The sequence below is a fragment of the Phyllobates terribilis genome, unplaced genomic scaffold (genome assembly GCF_046119375.1).
Source record: "Phyllobates terribilis strain yellow unplaced genomic scaffold, ASM4611937v1 Scaffold_130__1_contigs__length_5004896, whole genome shotgun sequence".
Classification (NCBI taxonomy): domain Eukaryota; kingdom Metazoa; phylum Chordata; class Amphibia; order Anura; family Dendrobatidae; genus Phyllobates; species Phyllobates terribilis.
In genome coordinates, this window is record NW_027362890.1 from 3,305,719 (window position 1) to 3,329,398 (window position 23,680).

A 23,680-nucleotide genomic window follows, 5' to 3' on the forward strand; every position below is an offset into this window, starting at 1 on the left:
GATCAGGGGCCTCAGTGGATGCAGGGCTCTGCTGTGCTGGTTGTCATGGTGCTGGATGAGCTGAAGTTTATGTGTGGGGTCAGGAGGGGTTTACAGTGTGGATGTAGCAGAGCCGCGTGTGTACGAGGTGTACGGAGCGGAGCCGCGTGTGTACGAGGTGTACGGAGCGGAGCCGCGCGTGTACGAGGTGTACGGAGCGGAGCCGCGCGTGTACGAGGTGTACGGAGCGGAGCCGCGCGTGTACGAGGTGTACGGAGCGGAGCCGCGCGTGTACGAGGTGTACGGAGCGGAGCCGCGCGTGTACGAGGTGTACGGAGCGGAGCCGCGCGTGTACGAGGTGTACGGAGCGGAGCCGCGCGTGTACGAGGTGTACGGAGCGGAGCCGCGCGTGTACGAGGTGTACGGAGCGGAGCCGCGCGTGTACGAGGTGTACGGAGCGGAGCCGCGCGTGTACGAGGGGTACGGAGCGGAGCCGCGCGTGTACGAGGTGTACGGAGCGGAGCCGCGCGTGTACGAGGTGTACGGAGCAGAGCCGCGCGTGTACGAGGTGTACGGAGCGGAGCCGTGTATGAGGTGTATGGAGAGGAGCTGCGCGTGTACGAGGTGTACGGAGCGGAGCCGCGCGTGTACGAGGTGTACGGAGCGGAGCCGCGCGTGTACGAGGTGTACGGAGCGGAGCCGCGTGTTTGCGAGGTGTACGGAGCAGAGCCGCGTGTGTACGAGGCGTACGGAGCAGAGCCGCGCGTGTACGGAGCAGAGCCGCGCGTGTACGAGGCGTACGGAGCAGAGCCGCGCGTGTACGAGGATGAGGTGTACGGAGCGGAGTTGCGCGTGTACGAGGTGTACGGAGCGGAGTTGCGCGTGTACAAGGTGTACGGAGCGGAGCCGCGCGTGTACGAGGTGTACGGAGCAGAGCCGCACGTGGACGAGGTGTACGGAGCGGAGTTGCGCGTGTACGAGGTGTACGGAGCGGAGCCGCGTGTGTACGAGGTGTACGGAGCGGAGCCGCATGTACGAGGCGTTCGGAGCGGAGCCGCGCGTGTAAGAGGCGTACGGAGCGGAGCCGCGCGTGTACGAGGCGCACGGAGCGGAGCCGCGCGTGTATGAGGCGTACGGAGCGGAGCCGCGCGTGTACGAGGCGAACGGAGCCACGCGTGTGAGAGGCGAGCGGAGCCGCGCGTGTGAGAGGCGAGCGGAGCCGTGCGTGTGCGAGACGTACGGAGCGGAGCCACGTGTGTACGAGGTGTACGGAGCGGAGCCGTGTGTGTACAAGGTGTACGGAGCGGAGACGTAGGTGTACGGAGCAGAGCCGCGTGTGTACGAGGTGTACAGAGTGGAGCCGCGTGTACGAGGTGTGCGGAGCGGAGCCGCGTGTGTACGAGGTGTACGGAGCTGAGCCGCGTGTACGAGGTGTACGGAGCGGAGCCGCGTGTACGAGGTGTACGGAGCGGAGCCGCGTATGTACGAGGTGTACGGAGCGGAGCCGCGTGTGTAAGAGGTGTACTGAGCAGAGCCGCGTGTGTAAGAGGTGTACGAAGCAGAGCCGTGTGTGTAAGAGGTGTACGGAGCAGAGCCGTGTGTGTAAGAGGTGTACGGAGCGGAGCCGCACGTGTACGAGGTGTATGGAGCAGAGCCGTGTGTGTACGAGGTGTACGGAGCTATCTGTCTATCACCCTACACATGCCCTCCGTTCCTCCATAATCCAAAACTCGCACCTCAGTCTTAAATACTTCTCCCGTGCTGCGCCGTTCTCTGGAATGCACTACCCCAGACAATCTGACTGATACCTAGCCCCCACGTTTTTAATCAAGCTTTAACCCCTTTCTGACGTGGGGCGTAATAATATGTATCTGCGCCCTGGGCGTTATTGATCAGGTACGTATTATTACGCTCCGGCGATCGCCCGCTGTGTGGGAGCGATTGCCGCCAGGCGTCAGCTGATTGTGACAGCGGACATACGGTACTATGTTTCAGGAGCTGTCCCGCACCGCTCCCGGTACATTAACCTGGAAATGCTGCAGAGCCCCCTCTTACCTTGGATCGGAGCCCCCGTGCCATGGTGACCCGATGTCATCAAGACGACATCCGGGTAACCAAGCATCAGGAAGTTAGAAAGATCATGCACAGTGCATGATCTACCTAACTTGTGTCTGCAGGTCTGACAGCCTGCATAGCATAAGGATGCTGCTGCTGCATCCCTATGCTATGCAAGTGATCAGCCTGCAAAAAATGAAAGTCCCATAGTGGGACAAAGTGTAAAAGTGTAAGTGAAAAAAATATTAAAAATAAAATGAAAAAATAATCCAAAAAAAAATAAAAATATACTGTACCCATAAATAAATATTATTAATAGTGATGAGCGAACGTGTTCGCCACTGCTCGGTACTCGCCCGATTATCTCACTGTTCAAGATGCTCGGCGCTCGACAAGTATTTCCGGGTTGCTCGGGCGGGAGCTCGGGTCTCCTCCCTGCATGTTTGGCGCTCTTTAGAGAGCCAGTGAACATGCAGGGATTGCCTGTCACACACTGTAATGCCGTAGCCATGTTGGTTGTGGGCATTACACTGATTGACTGGCCACACAGCGTCATCAGGAGTATATAAGACCAGGCGCCGTTATGCTTGTCTCAGTCACTCCGGAATCAGGAGGCAGAGTAGGGAGAGGTGTCAGGGAGAGATTTGCTTGTTTAGAGTTAGTATAGGTATTCCACAACATATATATATATATATATATATATATATATATATATATATATATGTATACTGCTCAAAAAAATAAAGGGAACACTCAAATAACACATCCGAGATCTGAATGAATGAAATCTTCTCATTGAATACTTTGTTCTGTACAAAGTTGAATGTGCTGACAACAAAATCACACAAAAATCATCAATGGAAATCACATTTATTAACCAATGGAGGCCTGGATTTGGAGTCACCCCCAAAATTAAAGTGGAAAAACACACTACAGGCTGATCCAACTTTGATGTAATGTCCTAAAAACAAGTCAAAATGAGGCTGAGTATTGTGTGTGGCCTCCACGTGCCTGTATGACCTCCCTACAATGCCTGGGCATGCTCCTGATGAGGCTGCGGATAGTCTCCTGTGGGATCTCCTCCCTGACCTGGTCTAAAGCATCCGCCAACTCCTGGACAGTCTGTGGTGCAAAGTGACGTTGGTGGATGGAGCGAGACATGATGTCCCAGATGTGCTCAATCGGATTCAGGTCTGGGGAACGGGCGGTCAGTCCATAGCTTCAATGCCTTCATCTTGCAGGAAGTGCTGACACACTCCAGCCACATGAGGTCGGGCATTGTCCTGCATTAGGAGGAACCCAGGGCCAACCGCACCAGCATATGGTCTCACAAGGGGTCTGAGGATCTCATCTCGGTACCTAATGGCAGTCAGGCTACCTCTGGAGAGCACATGGAGGGCTGTGCAGCCCTCCAAAGAAATGCCACCCCACACCATTACTGACTCACTGCCAAACCGGTCATGCTGAAGGATGTTGCAGGCAGCAGATCGCTCTCCACGGCGTCTCCAGACTCTGTCACGTCTGTCACATGTGCACGGTGTTGGGCTGTGAGCACAACCCCCATCTGTGGACGTCGGGCCCTCATACCACCCTCATGGAGTCGGTTTCTAACCGTTTGTGCAGACACATGCACATTTGTGGCATGCTGGAGGTCATTTTGCAGGGCTCTGGCAGTGCTCCTGCTGTTCCTCCTTGCACAAAGGCGGAGGTAGCGGCCCTGCTGCTGGGTTGTTGCCCTCCTACGGCCCCCTCCACGTCTCCTGGTGTACTGGCCTGTCACCTGGTAGCACCTCCAGCCTCTGGACACTACGCTGACAGACACAGCAAACCTTCTTGCCACAGCTCGCATTGATGTGCCATCCTGGATGAGCTGCACTAAGTGAGCAACTTCTGTGGGTTGTAGAGTCCGTCTCATACTACCACGAGTGTGAAAGCACAACTAACATTCAAAAGTGACCAAAACATCAGCCAGAAAGCATTGGTACTGAGATGTGGTCTGTGGTCCCCACCTGCAGAACCACTCCTTTATTGAGGGTGTCTTAATAATTGCCAATAATTTCCATCTATTGTCTATTGCATTTGCACAACAGCATGTGAGATTGATTGTCAATCAGTGTTGCTTCCTAAGTGGACAGTTTGATTCACAGAAGTTTGATTTACTTGGAGATATATTCTGTTGTTTAAGTGTTCCCTTTATTTTTTTGAGCAGTGTATATATATATATATATATATATACACACACTAGATGGTGGCCCGATTCTAACGCATCGGGTATTCTAGAATATGTATGCGGCTGACCGGGCGCGACTAATCAGCGAAGCAGTGTTTAAATGGGTTGTGCACTACTTTAAATTAACCCCCCAATGTATCCCCCCGGGGCCCCTCCCGACGGTAAATGTGAAGGGAGGACCGGGGAGCGAGGCCGCCGGTCGGGGTACTTCTGCTGCGAGCTGCCGGGAGATGACCGGCTAGCACAGGTCATCTCCCGGCTGCGTCGCCGCTGATCTCCCGGGCGGCCGCAACCAATCAGCAGAGCTGTGTTTAAATTCGGCGCCAATATCGCTGATTGGTCGCGGCCGGCGGCCGCAACCAATCAGCGAGCCGTGTTAGTGAGGACCGGGGAGCAGCGCTGCCTGTGCGGGTACTTCCGCTAGCGTCGGTCATCTCCCAGCTGCATCGCCGCTGACCTCCGTGCGGCAGATGAGCCGCTAATAGCAGCCATCTTGTTCTGAAATCCCGCGTCGCTGATTGGCCACGGCCGGACCAATCAGCGACGCGGGATTTCCTGGATGGACAGACAGATGGGATAAGCCGATTATATAGTATATATATATATATATATATATATATATATATATATATATATATACACATACACACAACTGAACTAACAGTCCTTCTGAGGCAGTGTATGTTGCAGACTGCAGTGCATGATACAGCACAAGAGGGTCCATTGAACGTCCTGTTAGTATAGGTATTCCGCAACATATATATAACCCCTGGCAAAAATTATGGAATCACCAGGCTCGGAGGATGTTCATTCAGTTGTTTAATGTTGTTGAAAAAAAGCAGATCACAGACATGGCACAAAACTAAAGTCATTTCAAATGGCAACATTAGGGCTTTAAGAAACACTAAAAGAAATCAAGATTAAAAATGTGGTACTCAGTAAGGGTAAATTTTTTCAGACCAAGCAGAGGGAAAAAATTATGGAATCACTCAATTCTGAGGAAAAAATTATGGAATCACCAAGTAAATTTACATTTCTAAAACTAACACCTGCATCAAATTAGATCTGCTGGTTAGTCTGCATCTAAAAAGGAGTTATCACACCTTGGAGAGTTGTTGCACCAAGTGGACTGACATGAATCATGGCTCCAACACAAGAGATGTCAATTAAAACAAAGGAGAGGATTATCAAACTTTTAAAAGGTAAATCATCACACAATGTTGCAAAAGATGTTGGTTGTTCATAGTCAGCTGTGTCTAAAATCTGGACCAAATACAAACAACATGGGAAGATTGTTAAAGGCAAACATACTGGTAGACCAAGGAAGACATCAAAGCATCAAGACCGGAAACTTAAAGCAATATGTCTCCAAAACAGGAAATGCACAACAATACAAATGAGGAACGAATGGGAGGAAACTGGAGTCAATGTCTGTGACCGAACCGTAAGAAACCGCCTAAAGGAACTGGGATTTACATACAGAAAAGCTAAACAAAAGCCATCATTAACACCTATCCCATCAGTTGAAAGGATGTTTGGGGATGATGACATCATTTTTCAAGATGATAATGCATCCTGCCATAGAGCAAAAACTGAAAACATTCCTTGAAAGAAGACACATAAGGTCAATGTCATGGCCTGCAAATAGTCCAGATCTCAATCCAATTGAAAATCTTTGGTGGAAGTTGAAGAAAATGGTCCATGACAAGGCTCCAACCTGCAAAGCTGATCTGGCAACAGTTGGAGCCAGATTGATGAAGAATACTGTTTGTCACTCATTAAGTCCATGCCTCAGAGACTGCAAGCTGTTATTAAAGCCAGAGGTGGTGCAACAGAATACTAGTGATGCATTGGAGTGTTCTTTTGCGTGTTTGTTTTTCATGATTCCAGAACTTTTTCCTCAGAATTGAGTGATTCCATAATTTTTTCCCTCTGCTTGGTCTGAAAAAATTACCCTTACTGAGTACCACATTTTTAATCTTGATTTCTTTTAGTGTTTCTTAAAGCCCTAAAGTTGCCATTTGAAATGACTTTAGTTTTGTGCCATGTCTGTGATCTGCTTTTTTTCAACAACATTAAACAACTGAATGAACATCCTCCGAGCCCAGTGATTCCATAATTTTTTCCAGGGGTTGTATATATACACTGCTCAATAAAATAAAGGGAACACTCAAATAACACATCCTAGATCTGAATGAATGAAATATTCTCATTGAATACTTTGTTCTGTACAAAGTTGAATGTGCTGACAACAAAATCACACAAAAATCATCAATGGAAATCAAATTTATTAACCAATGGAGGCCTGGATTTGGAGTCACCCCCAAAATTAAAGTGGAAAAACACACTACAGGCTGATCCAACTTTGATGTAATGTCCTAAAAACAAGTCAAAATGAGGCTCAGTATTGTGTGTGGCCTCCACGTGCCTGTATGACCTCCCTACAACGCCTGGGCATGCTCCTGATGAGGTTGCGGATGGTCTCCTATGGGATCTCCTCCCAGACCTGGACTAAAGCATCCGCCAACTCCTGGACAGTCTGTGATGCAACGTGACGTTGGTGGATGGAGCGAGACATGATGTCCCAGATGTGCTCAATCAGATTCAGGTCTGGGGAACGGGTGGGCCAGTCCATAGCTTCAATGCCTTCATCTTGCAGGAACTGCTGACACACTCCAGCCACATGAGGTTTGGCATTGTCCTGCATTAGGAGGAACCCAGGGCCAACCGCACCAGCATATGGTCTCACAAGGGGTCTGAGGATCTCATCTCGGTACCTAATGGCAGTCAGGCTACCTCTGGTGAGCACATGGAGGGCTGTGCAGCCCTCCATAGAAATGCCACCCCACACCATTACTGACCCACTGCCAAACCGGTCATGCTGAAGGATGTTTCAGGCAGCAGATCGCTCTCCACGGCGTCTCCAGACTCTGTCACATCTGTCACATGTGCTCAGTGTGAACCTGCTTTCATCTGTGAAGAGCACAGAGCGCCAGTGGCGACTTTGCCAATCCTGGTGTTCTATGGCAAATGCCAAGCGTCCTGCATGGTGTTGGGCTGTGAGCACAACCCTCCTCTGTGGACATCGGGCCCTCATACCACCCTCATGGAGTCGGTTTCTAACCATTTGTGCAGACACATGCACATTTGTGGCCTGCCAGAGGTCATTTTGCAGGGCTCTGGCAGTGTTCCTCCTTGCACAAAGGAGGAGGTAACGGTCCTGCTGCTGGGTTGTTGCCCTCCTATGGCTCCCTCCACATCTCCTGGTGTACTGGCCTGTCTCCTGGTATCTGCTCCATGCTCTGGACACTGTGCTGACAGACACAGCTAACCTTCTTGCCACAGCTCGCACTGATGTGTCATCCTGGATGAACTGCACTAACTGAGCAACTTCTGTGGGTGGGTTGTACTGTAGACACCGCCTCATGCTACTGTACCTCTAGGGGTGAGAATAATGGCAAAATGAAAAAGTGACCAAAACAACAACCAAAAAGGATGAGAACAGAGAAATGGTCTATGGTCACCACCTGCAGAACCGCTCCTTTATAGGGGGTATCTTGCTAATTGCCTATCATTTCTACCAGTTGTCTATTCCATTTGCACAACAGCAGGAGAAATTGATTCACAATCAGTGTTGCTTCATAACTGGACAGGTAGATTTCACAGAAGTGTTATTGACTTGGAGTCACATTGTGTTGTTTAAGTGTTCCCTTTATTTTTTTAAGCAGTGTATATTATATATCCATCGGAACTAACAGTCCTTCTGAGGACTAATCCAGATGCATATAATCAGTGCTAGGCAGGCAGGCAGTTATGTGGCAGACTGCAGTGCATATAGTGCAAGAGGGTCCATTGAACGTTCCTGCTGCTGCTGTTCTTACAGATATTTGTAGACATAGCCCCAGATATCAGAGGCCAGGGAAAATTTTTTTTTATCTTAATCCTGGTTATTTGCTTAAAAAGCAATCCAGAGTACCTCATTTATCTGCTCCATTTGCTTGTTGGCACTGCAGAATACAGCCAGATCCTTTCCATATTACATCAATAAAAATCCAGAAATTTGTAGTGAACGTGGAAAATATTGGCCTCCATTCACAGTGAGTACGGAAAGTATTCAGACCCCTTTAAAATTTTCACTCTTTGTTTCATTGCAGCCATTTGGTAAATTCTAAAAAGTTCACTTTTTTTCTCATTAAAGTACACTCTGCACCCCATCTTGACTGAAAAAACCCCCAGAAATGTAGACATTTTTGCAAATTTATTAAAAAAGAAAAACTGAAATATCACATGGTCATAAGTATTCAGACCCTTTGCTCAGTATTGAGTAGAAGCCCCCTTTTGAGCTAGTACAGCCATGAGTCTTCTTGGGAATGATGCAACAAGTTTTTCACACCTGGATTTGGGGATTCTCTGCCATTCTTCCTCGCAGATCCTCTCCAGTTCCGTCAGGTTGGATGGTGAACGATGGTGGACAGCCATTTTCAGGTCTCTCCCGAGATGTAACCTTGGCCATATCTGTGCCTTGCCGCAATTCTGTCTCTGAGCTCCTTGGGCAGTTCCTTTGAGCTCATGATTCTCATTTGGTCTGACATGCACTGTGAGCTGTGAGGTCTTATATAGACAGGTGTGTGCCTTTCCAAATCAAGTCCTATCAGTTTAATTAAACACAGCTGGACTCCAATGAAGGAGTAGAACCATCTCAAGAGGATCACAAGGAAATGGACAGCATGTGACTTAAATATGAGTGTCTGAGCAAAGAGTCTGAATACTTATGACCATGTGATATTTCAGTTTTTCTTTTTTAATAAATTTGCAAAAATTTCTACATTTGTTTTTTTTTTAGTGAAGATGGGGTGCAGAGTGTACTTTAATGAGAAAAAAGTGAATCTTTTTAGAATTTACCAAATGGCTGCAATGAAACAAAGAGGGAAAACTTTAAAGGGTCTGAATACTTTCCGTACTCAATGTAAATTTGTTGCAGTGTGTCAGTGAAGTTATTGACACGAGGTCGCTGTGAAAAATAGTAACCTACAGGCCAGCTATATAAAGACAAAAAAATGTAAATAATAAAAATATGGGAGGAAGAGAAACCAATCACAAACTAAAATGTTTTTATACAAATGCACAAAGCATGGGCAACAAACAAGGAGAATTGGAACTACTAACGCAGGAAAAGGAATATGATGTCATTGGAATCACTGAAACTTGGTGGGACGATACACATGATTAGAATACAAGGCTAAAAGGATACAACTTATTTGCAAGAAACAGACTTGATAAACGAGGAGGAGGTGTCGCATTGTATGTTAGAAAAGCGTATATCTGCACAGAGATTGAAGCTTCAGAGACTGGGAGTTCTGTGGAAACTGTTTGGGTAAGAATACAAGGAGAGAACAACGGAAAGGACACCATTGTAGGCATTTACTACAGGCCACCTGGGCAAGCTGAAGATATGGATGAACTCTTTATGTATCAAATGACCAAGTTCTCCAAAAAATATCACGTAGTGGTCATGGGAAATTTCAACTATCCAGACATTTGTTGGGAATCTCTCTCAAGTAAAGCTAACAGGTCAAGCAAATTCTTATCCTCTCTTGCTGACAACTTTATCTTCCAAAAGGTAGGGGAGAATACAAGGGGATCTGCTACTTTGGATCTAATCCTTTTAAACAGGGAGGAAATGGTTGAGGAGGTAAAAGTGGCTGAAACCCTAGGAGGCAGCGATCATGCTTTTATAGAATTTTGGATAACTAGAGGAGGAAGACATGTGGAGACTCAAACTTCAAGGTTAGATTTCAGAAAGGCAGATTTTAAGCGACTCAGAAAGAGAATAGGAGGGATCCAATGGCTGGATGCCCTTAAAGACAAAAATGTCCAGGAAGGATGGGAAATTTTTTTAAAATGAGATTCTCAAAGCACAATCGTTAGCAATCCCGAAAAGTAGGAAGAATGGGAAGCATTTAAGGAAACCAGGATGGATGAACACAGAGCTTAAACACATGCTAAAAAGAAAGAAAGAAATGTTTATCAAATGGAAAGAGGGAGGCATATCTAAAGAAGATTATAATGCAGTCTGCAGATCCTGTAGGGCACGTATCAGGTTAGCTAAAGCTGACAATGAATTAAGGCTTGCAAGAGATGTCCAAAGCAATAAACAAGGATTTTGAGGGTATGTCAAAAGTAAAAGAAAAGTCAAAGATGCTATAGGATTTTTACAGGATGAAAATGGTGAAATGGTAAGAGGATGTTGAGAAGGCAGAACTTTTTAATTCCTATTTTGCATCTGTTTTCTCTCAGAAAGAAAATGTAACATCACCTGATGTTCACTGTCCTATTAAAGGAATAGAAGAATCCAAGTTATCTGTAAACAGAGAGATTGTGAGGGAATATTTAGCTAACATAAATGAGTTCAAGTCTCCAGGTCAAGATGAATTACACCCCAGAATACTGAAGGAGATCGTAGAAATTTTAGAACCACTCTCCATAATCTTTGAAAATTCTTGGAGAACAGAAGTCCCAGAAGACTGGAGAAGAGCAAATGTTGTTCCTATCTTCAAAAAGGGGAAGAAGGTGGACCCAGGGAACTATAGGCCGGTGAGTCTGACTTCTATACCAGGAAAGATCTTTGAACAAATTATTAAACAACATGTATGTAAGTACCTGGATAAGAATGAAGTGATTAACCAGAGTCAGCATGGGTTTGTAACTAACAAGTCATGTCAGACTAACTTAATTTCCTTCTATGACAGAATCACTGACTGGGTGGATCAGGGAAATGCTGTAGATATAGTATATATAGTATATCTTGACTTCAGTAAAGCATTTGACAAAGTATCTCACACCACCCTTATTGAAAAAATTACCAAGTATGGAATGGACAAGGCAACTGTTAGGTGGATTCATAACTGGCTTAGTGATCGGACTCAAAGAGTGGTCGTAAATGGCTTCACATCCAGTTGGATGAATGTCTCAAGTGGGGTACCACAGGGCTCTGTCCTGGGACCTGTATTGTTCAACATCTTTATCAATGATTTAGATGAAGGAATTGAGGGTAAACTGATTCAATTTGCTGATAACACAAAGCTAGGAGAGATAGCTAATATTAGAGAAGAGAGAGAGAGGATTCAAAAAGACCTAAATAAACTGGAGCAGTGGGCAGTAACTAACAGAATGGTTTTTAACAGGGAAAATAAAAATGAAAAAAGCATATACAAAATGGGAGGAGTAGAGCTAAGCAACAGTACATGTGAAAAAGACTTAGGTATACTAATAGATCATAGACTGAACATGAGTCAACAGTGTGATGCAGCAGCAAAAAAAGGCAAATACAATTCTGGGATGTATTAACAGAAGCATACAGTCTAGATCACGTGAAGTCATTATCGGACTTTACTCGTCTTTGGTCAGACCTCATCTGGAATACTGCGTCCAGTTTTGGGCAGCACATTTTAAAAAAGACATCGATAAACTGGAGCAAGTTCAGAGAAGAGCGACCAGAATGGTGACCGGTCTGCAAACCATGTCCTATGAGGAACGGTTACAGGATTTGGGAATGTTTAGCTTGCAAAAAAGAAGACTGAGAGGAGACTTAATAGCTGTCTACAAATATCTCAAGGGCTGTCACATTGTAGAAGGATCATCTTTATTCTCATTTGCACAAGGAAAGACTAGAAGCAATGGGATGACACTGATTAGATATTAGAAAAAACTTTTTGACAGTTAGGGTGATCAATGAGTGGAACAGGCTGCCACGAGAGGTGGTGAGTTCTCCTTCAATGGACGTCTTCAAACAGAGGCTGGACAGACCATCTGTCTGAGATGATTTAGTGAATCCTTCTTTGAGCAGGGGGTTGGACCAGATGACCCAGGAGGTCCCCTCCAACTCTACCATTCTATGATTCTATGTTCTGGGACCGCAGGGGCTCTCCTAGTTGTTCATGTCACCTGCAAACCACAACAGTAAAATCTGCACTGTAATATAGCGCTCCTTCCCTTATGAGCTTTGCATTGTGCCTGAAAAGTAATTTTCCACCACATATGGAATATCGGCGTACTCAGGAGAAATTGTACAACAGCTTTTGAGGTTCATTTTCTCCTCTTACCCTTGTGAAAATAAAAAAATTGGGGCTAAAAGATAATGTTTGTGGAAAAAGTTGGATTTTTTTTATTTTCACGGCTCTACGTTATAAACTTCTCTGAAGCACCTGGGGGTTCAAGGTGCTCACCACACATCTAGATAAGTTCCTTGAGGGGACTAGTTTCGAAAATGGTGTCACTTGTGGGGGTTTTCCACTGTTTAGGCACATCAGGGGGTCTCCAAACGTGACATGGCATCCGCTAATTATTCAAGCAAATTTTACATTCAAAAAGTCAAATGGCACTCCTTCCCTTCCAAGCCCTGCCATGTGCCCAAGCAGTGGTTTTCACCCACATATGGGGTATCGGCGTACTTGGGAGAAATTGCACAACAAATTTCATGGTTCAATTTCTTCTGTTACCTTTATGATAATGCAAAATTAAGGGCTGAAAAACATTTTATTTTATTTTTACGGCTCAATATTATAAACTTCTGTGAAGCACCTGGGGGTTCAAGGTGCTCACCACACATCTAGATAAGTTCACTGAGGGGTCTAGTTTCCAAAATAGTGTCACTTGTGGGAAGCTTTAACTGTTGAGGCACATCAGGGGCTCCCCAAACATGACATGGCGTCCACTAATTATTCAAGCAAAGTTTACGTTCAAAAAGTCAAATGGCGCTCCTTGCCTTCGGAGCCCTGCCGTGCACCCCAACAGTGGTGTTCTCCCACACATGGGGAATGGGCGTGCTCAGGGGAAATTGCACAAGAAATTTTGTAGTCCATTTTTTCCTGTTACCCTTGCGAAAATAAAAAAAATTGGGTCTAAAGTAGCAGTTGTGTGAAAAAAAGGTAAATGTTCATTGTTTTCTTCCATAATCCAAAAATTCCTGTGAAGCACCTGACGGTTAAATAAACTTCTTAAATGTGGTTTTGAGCACCTGGAGGGGTGCAGTTTTTAAAATGGTGTCACTTTTGGGTATTTTCTGTCATAAAGGCCCCTCAAAGTGACTTCAAATAAGATGTGGTCCCTAAAAAAATGTTTTTGTAAATTTTGTTGGAAAAATGAGAAATCGCTGGTCAACTTTTAATCCTTATAACTTCCTAACAAAAAAAAATATTTGGTTCCAAAATTGTGCTGATGTAAAGTAGACATGTGGGAAATGTTATTTATTAACTATTTTATATGACATACCTCTACTGATTTAAGGGCATGAAAATTCAAAGTTTGAGAATTGCGAAAATTTCTAAGTTTTTGCCAAATGTCCGATTTTTTCACAAAGTAACGCAAGTCATATCAAAGAAATTTTACCACTATCATGAAGTACAAGATGTCACGAATAAACAGTCTCAGAATCAGGGGAATCTGTAGAAGTGTTCCAGAGTAATTACCTCATAAAGCGACAGTGGTCAGAACTGTATAAATTGGCCTGGTCATGAAGGCAAAAATAGGGTCTGGCGCGAAAGGGTTAAAGAAAAACGAACAGGTCTGTGAGAGGCAGAATTCTTGCTGGTTGGTCGGTGATCAAATACTTATTTCATGCAATAAAATGCAATGTAATTATTTAAAACTCATACAATGTGATTTTCTGTTTTTTTCTTTTTAGATTCTGTCTCTCATAGTTGAAGTGACCTATGATAATAATTACAGACCTCTGCATTCTTTGTGGGTGGGAAAACTTGCAAAATCGTCAGTATATCAAATACTTATTTTCCCCACTGTATATTAGGGCATAAACCTCAAATTTCTTGCTATAGCAACTGAAATGCAAGTGCAAATGAGACATCATGAGATTGGAGGATCAAGGGGCGCATGCTCCAAAACATGCATAGTGAGAGTATAAACTATGCAGACAGGTAGGTAATATACATAGAGGGGATTTAAAAGCGCAATACCTCATTGGTGAAAACAGGAATGCATATGTTGAGATAATATATCTAAATAAATAAGTAATATCAATGGTCTGCAAACATAAGTTAGATAAGATTAAATAGGCTGGAGGAGAGAGCAGTTCTCTCAGCGATCAGGAAGGACACTGTCTGAGCGTTCTTTGTCACAGGAAACAGCCTCCAGTCTATAAGTCGCACTCACTTATTAGTAAGATGTTTTCTTGCTAAAAGTGTGTCGTTCCAAGTCAAACATTACCACATTAAGAATATAAAAAGGCTTCTCCCCTGTGTGACTGCTCTAGTGACTAAGAAGAGATGGTTTCTTCAAAAAACATTTCCCACATTCTGAACAGGAAAAAGGCTTCTCCTCTGTGTGGGATCTTTTGTGTATAACAACTGATTTCTGGTTAAATATTTCCCACATTCAGAACATCTAACACGAAAAAGGCTTCTCCCTTGTGTGAGTTCTTTGGTGATTAACAAAATGTGTTCTCTTGTTAAAACATTTCCCACATTCCGAACATGAAAAAGGCTTCTCCCCTGTGTGAATTCTTTGATGATTAACAAAATATGATTTCTGGTTAAAACATTTCCCACATTCTTGGCAGGAAAAAGGCTTCTCCCCTGTATGGGTTCTTTGATGGATAAAAAATATGATTTCTGGGTAAAACATTTTCAACATTCTGAACATGAAAATGGCTTATCCCCTCTGTGAGTTCTCTGATGTGTAACGAGAGATGATTTTGTTGTAAAACATTTCTCACATTCTGAACATGAAAATGGCTTATCCCCTGTGTGAGTTCTCTGATGTGTAACGAGAGATGATTTTGTTGTAAAACATTTCCCACATTCTGAACATGAAAATGGCTTCTCCCCTGTGTGTGTTTTATGGTGGCTATTAAGATGCACTTTCCGGTTAAAACATTTCCCACATTCTGAGCATGAAAACGGCTTCTCCCCTGTGTGCGTTCTAAGATGCTTATCCAAATCTGATTTCTGGCTAAAACATTTCTCACATTCTGAACATGAAAATGGCTTTTCCCCTGTGTGAGTTCTTTGGTGCTTAACAAATTGTGATTTCTGTGCAAAACATTTTCCACATTCTGTACATGAAAAAAGCTTCTCCCCTGTGTGAGTTCGAAGATGTGGTACAAGAGTTGATTTCTCTGTAAAACATTTCCCACATACTGAACATGAAAATGGCTTCACTCCTGTGTGAGTTCTCTGATGTTTGCTAAGACTTGATTTCTCTGCAAAACATTTACCACATTCTGAACATGAAAAAGGCTTCTCCCCTGTGTGAATTCGAAGATGTCTAACAAGAGATAATCTCACTGTAAAACATTTCCCACATTCTGAACATGAAAATGACTTCTCCTCTTTGTGACTTCTCTGGTGACTAACCAGATTTGATTTCTTGTTAAAACATTTCCCACACTTGGGACAAAGAAATCTATTCTCTGCTGTGTGAATTTTTTCATGTTTAAGAAAAGACTTTTCAAGGGGAAAGCTATTTCCATGTTCTGAACGTGAAAATGGCTTCTTTTCATTAGGAACAGTTTGTTTTTTAATGATTATTTTGTGACTATGATTTTCCTTGGTAGTCAGTAATGAATCAGAAGACAGGACCTGTTTCAAAGGATCAGATGATTGATCTTTGCTGTGAAGGGATGATGGTAAATCTGGAGTAATGGCATTCACTTCAATTGTATCCTGTGGGATCTCAAGATCATCTGATTTAGAAATTGAAGATGTCAGCTGTCCCTCTGATCTCCTGGTAGAGTCACCTGCCAAAAATAAATCCTATTATTTTTTAATAAAATATCCTTGAAATTTATATTTTTGAACATTTCTACTTAAACTGTTCGTACAAAGGGCAAGTTATATAAAAATATTGAATTATTCACCAGGACAATGACAGTTCACAGTCTAATAGAAAATCTCATAGGATGAACCAGTGGAGCGTGGTGTTCAACTGTTCATTTTGCCCCCCAAATATGGAGTAAAATCCACCAAACAATGTTATGTAGATGAAAATAATACCAATAAAAACTTCTACTCATCCAGCAAAAAAACAAGTCCCCACTCTGATCCATCATCTGTCAGTGTAAAAACAGAGGATCAAAGGTTCTTTAAAAGCAACATGGCTTCCATAAACCAATCCAGCAATATCCGCTCTCCCACAGTCAGATCTCCCCCTCTCTTCTGAGCCTTGCAGTGCGCCCAACACACATTTATCATCCATGTATGTGACATTACTATAGTGAGAAGAACCCTCTTCATTTACGGTGTGTGTCTCCTGGAGCACAATCTGGGCACTACGTGTTGGGGAATAAAATGACATATTTAAAATTTTTCACTCTCCAACATCCACTGCCTGTTGAATCAAAATAGTCACTACACCTATAGATTAATTGAGGGTTATAATTTCCAAAATGCAGTCACTTTATGGGGATTTCTATTGCTCTGGTTTTCTGACATTTTGGCATATTAGGGCTTCTGCAGTTGGTGTGTCCATTTACTTTGGGATCTGCTCCTGCAACGTCTGCTTCTGTCACCAGGAGCCGCCTTATTCATCCTGCAGGTGGCGCTGGTGATGGAGGAGACATCAGAACCAGAAGCTCTGGGCGGCGCAGGCTCTGTCCAGCCACTAAGATTCGGTAGCCTGGGACCAGTAGTACCATCCAGTCTGGCGGTATGGGTGTGTGTGCAGTCCAGCTGCAGTAATCTGCTCCCTGCTTCAGCCATTTGGAAAGCACCGCACCCTACTAAAGCTGGAAGCATATTGCCGGAAGCTGCCAGATCCAGCCTTGTTCTCCTCTGGTTCAGTCCTCTGTGATCAGCTTCCGGCTTGTGTATTTGGTTCCTGTTGTGACCTCGGCCCGTTTACTGACTACTCTTGTGTCTTCTGATTTTGTACTTTCTCTGCCCTCCTGGTTCTGACCCGGCTACCTGACTATTCTTCTTCCCATCTCACTCCACAGAACAGCAGGTAACACCGGGGCCCAAGCCTAGGGGTCTCTGTGTAAGTCCAGATCCATGTAGAGGGGTTAAAGAATGAGGGTTAAGGCAATACTTGAAATCTGGAAAACGGGGTAGATAGCACCAAGCCTGTTTGTGGTGGCCATGTTTTGAGCTGCCAGGTGACCATGAACAGCGCCCCCAATACATTGTGTCTGTAAATTATTTCAGCAAGATCTGCATTGAAATATCTCAATGGTGCCCCTTCCCTTCTTACCCTGCCATGTGCCCAGACAGTAGTGTACAACCGTATATAGGGGACTGTCAGATTCAAGAGAAGTTGGAAATAATTTGTAAAGTTCATTTGTTTACTATTATCCTTTGTGAAGAATTCCAGAATTATCACCACATAAAGTGACACACGTCAGATTTGAAAAATACAATGGGGCCGGATTAGGGACACAAAACTGGCTGCGGGAAGGGGTTAAATCAGAGTATTTTGGGCACTAATTACTGAAGTCAAAAACTGTGAGTATAGACAGTAACACATCAACTGAAATGATCAAACTGAACAGTCTCCATCAGTAAATAGTGAGTAACTAGTGGAGAAACCTCTCCGGGGTAATTAGAGTCTGGGGCTCGGGGGCTCTTCATCATCTAAACTATCGTAAGGGACAATATTTCCTGTCAGATAAATTTCAAGAAGAAATATTAGACATTCAAAGAGAACTATTTTATAATATTGCAGAGCTGAGGTGTTTAGCTTAGAGACATATCATGGCACAGGTGTAATGTTTTTTATGTAGTTTATAACAATCCTGTTTGAAGTTAGTTGGTTTAAAAAGAAATTGAAAAGTATAAAAGGAAACTCTGTTGTTATTGTACAGAACTTCACACTTGGCCCTCACTGCACATTTAATGTTATCGATCATAAAAGTGCAGTTTGGCCAGAAAGACTGGACCTGGTCTTGTAGGGACCATATGAGAACATTCAGCCGCACAGAAGGGAGAGAAGGTAGATTCATCCAATAAGATATCAGGGATCTAGGAAGCCAACAGCATCATTACCCTCCGCTTTCTCTTAGCGGTCCAGTACAATATTTTATTATATTTTATCCTAAGCCCAGGGGTAGGTGGGTCTTCCAGGTTGTAAGATCTGTAGAAAAGGGCTTTCAATGCCCAAAGTCATTTGAACAGTTTTTGGTGGAGGAGAATATTGTGGGCTAGAGGAAAATTGGTGATCACACAATTGTGATACGGTCAGGATACACCACCGATAAAGCAACAGCAGCCGGTGACAAGAGAAGAATCTGTGACTTCTCTGCATTTAGTGGTCACTACTCACCTGGGTAGTCATATGTAGGAATCTCCTCCTTACACCGCTCATCACCCCTCACATATGTCTCTGTAGTATTAATATGGATCAGATCTTTACTCTGAAACAAATATTATAAAAGTCACAGACAGATGGAGAAGTCCTATCTATGATCAGCTATAATCCTGCCATCTCCACCGTTCTCATTACACAAGTATAAAACATATACCGTATATTCCGGCGTATAAGATGACCTGGTGTATAAGACGACCCCCCTACTTTCCTGTTAAAATATAGAGTTTAGGATATATTCACCGTATAAGACTACCCCTTTTCCAACGCATACCAAACACCGGTAAAAATTAAAAAAAAACAGATTTGAATTTAACATGGTCCTTTTTTAATTTAAATTCTTATGACATGCAGGTATATAGCAGGAAAACTGTCACTCATAAACATATTAAAATAGGGGGGACCCCACGTCATTTTTTGGGGGGGTCCCCCATTCTAATAGCTAGTAAAGGCTAGGTATTCAGCTGGGGGCTGATATTAGTAGCCTGGGAAGCTCCGTGGGTATTACCCCCTTCCCAGACTTCAAACATCTGCCCCAGCCGTCTGCTTAACCTCCGCTAGAGACTATAATGATGGTGGATCCCACGCCAATTTTCTTTTTAAAAAATCCTTTATTTTAACACTAAATGACAATTGAGGGGTTAATAAAGATGCAGTCCCTAAATTATTAATTTTGTAATTAATTTTTCCCAAAAATGTTGACGTGGACTTCGCCATATTTTTGTGTCCAGCCAGGTACAGCAGGCAGGAACGGGCTGCCCCCAACCACCAGCTGCCTATTTGTACCTGGCCGGACACAACAATATAGGGAAACCCTTTTTTTTTTAATTATTTCATGAAATAATTAAAAAAAAAAAGACGTGGGGCTTCGCCCTATTTTTGTGTCCAGCCAGGTACAACTAGGCAGCTGGGGGCTGGAATCTGCAGCGCAGGGAGGCCCAAGCTTTCTGCCCCCCCCCCCCCCCCCCGCTGCAAATTGCAGTCCGCAGCCACCCCGGAAAATGGCGCGTTCATAGAAGCGCCATCTTCTGGCGCTGTACCCAACTCATCCAGGGCCCTGGTGCGGTGGCTCACTGGGTAATAAAGGGGTTAAGGCCAGCTTGGCATTATCAGCTGGCCCTAAGCCCGAAATTCATGGGGTCACGCCAATATTAGACATGACCGCCATGAATTTCTAGTAAAGTAATTAAAAAAAACACAAACACCCAGAATAAAGTCCTTTAATTGAAATAAAGACACAATTTTTTAATGTTCTAAATTAAACCATACTTACCATCACGCCCATTCCAGCTGAAGCCAACGATCTCCTGCAATAAAAGAAAAATAATAAAGCAACCTCATCCTTACCTCTCCATGGTTCCCAGGACCGGTCCAGCTCTGCTACATTCACATGACAGGCTGCACCGCAGCAGAACGCTGCCGTTCAGCTTGCCATGCGGCAGACACTGAGAAGCGCAGGCATGCTTGTGCTCCTCAGTGTCTGACTGTGACGGCATCCAGATGAGCCGAGATCATGTCCAATGAACTCGGCTCACCTCATGCACGTCACTGACAGCGTGGGAAAATTCTCCTGCTCCCCGCATGCGCAGTAGAAGTTTCCCACGCTGTCAGTGACGGACGTCCAGGAGGTGAGCTGAGTTCATTGTCGGCACATCTGGATGCCGTCACAGCCAGACACTGCAGAGCGCAAGCAAGCCTGCGCTTCTCAGTGTCTGCGGGATGACAGGCTGGATGGCGGCGTTCTGCTGCGGTCCAGCCTGTCATCTCGATGTAGCAGAGCTGAAGCTGTCCTGGGAACCATGGAAAGGTAAGGATGAGGTTGGTTTATTATTTTTCTTTTATTGCAGGAGATCGTTGGCTTCAGCTGGAATGGGCGTGATGGTAAGTATGGTTTAATTTAGAACAATAAAGAATTGTGTCTTTATTTCAATTAAAGGACTTTATTCTGGGTGTTTGTGTTTTTTTTTACTTTTACTATGGGGTTAGTAATGGGGGTGTCTTATAGACGCCTCTCCATTACTAACCTGGGCTTGATGTCAGCTGGCATTATAAGCTGACATCAACCCCAGCCCTATTACCCCACTGCCACCGCACCAGGGCAGCGTGGAAGAGCGAGGCTAAGTGCCAGAATTGGCGCATCCTATGAATGCGCCATTTCTGGGGCGGCTGACGGCTGGTGTTTCTAGCCTGGGAGGGGGCCAATATTCATGGCTCCCTTCCTGGGCTATTAATATCAGCCCCCAGCTGTCTGCCTAGCCTTTGCTAGCTATTAAATTAGGGGGGACCCCACGTCATTTTTTTGGGGGGATCCCCCATTTTAATAGCTAGTAAAGGCTATGTATTCAGCTGGGGGCTCATATTAGTAGCCTGGGAAGCTCCGTGGGTATTACCCCCTTCCCAGGCTTCAAACATCTGCCCCAGCCGTCTGCTTAACCTCCGCTAGAGACTAAAATTAAGGGGAACCCCACGCCAATTTTTTTTTAAATAAATCCTTTATTTTAACACTAGATGACAAGTACAGTAACCAGCACTGTCACTGTACTTCATATATATGTGACTGACATGTTTCTATCTATCTAATCTATGTGTGATGCTCTATCTTTCTGTTATAAATTGTCCGGTACCGCTGCTGAATTGCCGGCCGGCTTTTTTAAAGAGACGGTGCATGAAAACACTAATATTTGTTTTAATAAATCCTTTACACTAAATGACAAGTACAGTGAGCAATACTGTCACTGTACTTCATATATATGTGACTGACATGTTTCTATCTATCTAATCTATGTGTGATGCTCTATTCTTTCTATTCTAAATTGTCGGGTGCCGGCTTATGCCGCTGCTGAATTGCCGGCTTTTCATATATTGTCACAGAAGCGATGCGAACTTCCCTGCTCCGGACACAGCGCAGCGCTTCTGTGACAAGTGAAAGCTGTCGGCACAGAAGCCCTGCGCTGTGTCCGGAGCTGGGAATACGCAGCGATGTGTCAGTTTCAGCACAGAAGCGCTGACTGTCTGGACCTACCGCCGCCGTATTTTAACTCCCTCCACCTTATATTAACTCCGACATGGCAGGGATACGGCCACGGCAGCTTATTAACACCCCCAGAGTATCCCCGCATGTCAATTTCTGAAAGTTCAAAAGCATTACCGGCGTATAAGACGACCCCAGACTAGACAGAAGATTTTTCAGTCTTCAAAAGTCGTCTTATACGCCGGAATATACGGTAATACTGGTGGATAAAACAAGACTGAGCACAAGACCTTCACAGCCGTCTACACATCATAGGGGAGATCTCATGACACCTTCTCTCCATCTACCTGATGATCCTGAGGAACATTGGGATCTTCTTGCTTACAGTCCTGTGGAAGAAGAGGACGGGGACATCTCTCTGGTGTTGTCCTCTTACTGGATAGATCTGGAGGAAACATACAGGGACTGAATTCATTCTTTCCATACGATAGTTATAGGCCGTGTGTATTTAGTCCTCCTGTCTATTACCTGGTGATGTGAGGGGCTGGGGAACCTCCATCATGACGTCCTTGTACAGATCTTTGCATCCTTCTAAATACTCCCACTCCTCCATGGAGAAATAGATGGCGACATCCTGACACCTTATAGGAACCTGACACATACAATGATACCGTCATCCCCCGATCCCTTCATAGCGTTACTGTATATATAATGTCCCAGCATTCCCAGCAGTGTCACCTCTCCAGTCAGCAGCTCAATCATCTTGTAGGTGAGTTCTAGGATCTGGTCATTGATGTTCTTATGTATCAGGGGGTGAGATGGAGGTCCCGTGATTGGGCGCTTGGGTCTTCCCCATCCCTCAGACACAGGGTCCTGACATCGCTCACTAGAGGTCTTCTTCACTACTGTGTAATCCTGGTTATGGAGAGACACATTAATAAATCTCCCTCCAGACATTTCCAGAGTCCTCACCTCTCCAGTTCTGTCCATCTGTTATTCCCATAGATAAGAATGATGTAATGTGAAGTCATCAGAATCTCTCACCTCTCCAGTAAGCCGGAAGAGGATCTGACCAGCCCCCGCTTCCCCAGTCCCACTAACAGGAGCTCTATGGAATGCTCGCTCCGTCTGCAACAAACGTTCCAAAATCCATGATCTTTTCATTACTAACAAACTTTCCTTCCTTGGCATCACTGAAAAGTGGCTCAACCCCTCTGACCCGTCCTCTCTAGCTGCACTTTCGTACGGTGGATTCCATCTTTCTCACACACCCCGCTCCAACACCAAGCATGGTGGAGTAGTAGGTTTTCTCCTGTCAGATAACCGCTCTTTCACCCAAATCCCACTGCCACCTTCCGTTGCTCTCCCCTCTTTTGAGGTGCATTCTGTTCGCATCTACTCCCCCTCCACCTCACCGTCATTTACCGCCCCCCAGGACCAGCCACCATTTTTTCAGCCACTTCACCACCTGGCTACTTCATTTCCTTTCCGCTGACATCCCCATCATTGGTGATTTCATCATCCCCATTGACACTTCCCACTCATCTGCCTCTAAGCTTCTATCCCTCACTTCCTCCTTCGGCCTTGCTCAATGGTCTTCAGCCCCCACCCACATAGATGGCCACACACTGGACCTCATCTTCACCCGCCTCTGTTTCCTATCTAACTTCTCTAACTCACACCTCTCTCTCTGTCTGACCACAATCTACTTACATTCTCCTCCCTCTCCTCTCCAGGTGCCAATCCTTACTCCACAAACTTGCAGACCATCGCAGAAATCTCAAACACCTTGACCTACATTCACTCTCTGAATCCCTCCTCCCTCTTACAGACATAAGTTCATTACACGATGCAGATGCAGCTGCCACTTTATATACTGTCATACTGTCTGTTCAGCGTCGATGGCCTGAGGACAGGGAGGAGCAGGAGCAGGAGGAGGAGGAAGAGGAGGAGAGCATGGTCAGTCGTCCTCTTGGTGAGGACATGGAAGTCTTGCCTCTTTGCAGTATGGCACACATGGCTGAGTTTATGTTATGCTGCCTTTCTCGTGACCCTCGCGTTCTCAAAATTTTTGGTAACAGTCATTACTGGTTGGTGACACTTCTATATCCACGCTACAAGGAGGACTTTCT

General features: G+C 44.9%; 1 protein-coding gene across 1 annotated transcript; it reads right to left on the reverse strand.

Annotated features, from left to right (window-relative positions):
- Window positions 1-12,039: 12,039 nt before the first annotated feature.
- LOC141203893 (uncharacterized) lies at window positions 12,040-23,394 on the reverse strand. The gene is made up of 6 exons (XM_073663866.1): window positions 22,593-23,394; window positions 22,287-22,463; window positions 22,077-22,200; window positions 21,896-21,993; window positions 18,536-18,626; window positions 12,040-16,016 (listed from the first exon to the last, which is right to left on the reverse strand). The coding sequence occupies exons 1-6, from the start codon at window positions 22,737-22,739 to the stop codon at window positions 14,905-14,907; spliced, it is 1,749 nt and encodes a 582-aa protein (XP_073519967.1). The 5' UTR covers window positions 22,740-23,394; the 3' UTR covers window positions 12,040-14,904.
- Between the last annotated feature and the right edge of the window lie 286 nt (window positions 23,395-23,680).

Excerpts from the sequence above, each read along its gene's own strand:
- LOC141203893 (XM_073663866.1), bottom strand. The coding sequence starts at position 22,739 with ATGCCAAGGAAGGAAAGTTTGTTAGTAATGAAAAGATCATGGATTTTG. Across the intron at positions 22,464-22,592 it reads TCTTCCGGCTTACTGGAGAG|GATTACACAGTAGTGAAGAA; the intron begins GTGAGAGATTCT and ends CTCCATAACCAG. Across the intron at positions 16,017-18,535 it reads TCCTACATATGACTACCCAG|GTGACTCTACCAGGAGATCA; the intron begins GTGAGTAGTGAC and ends TATTTTTGGCAG.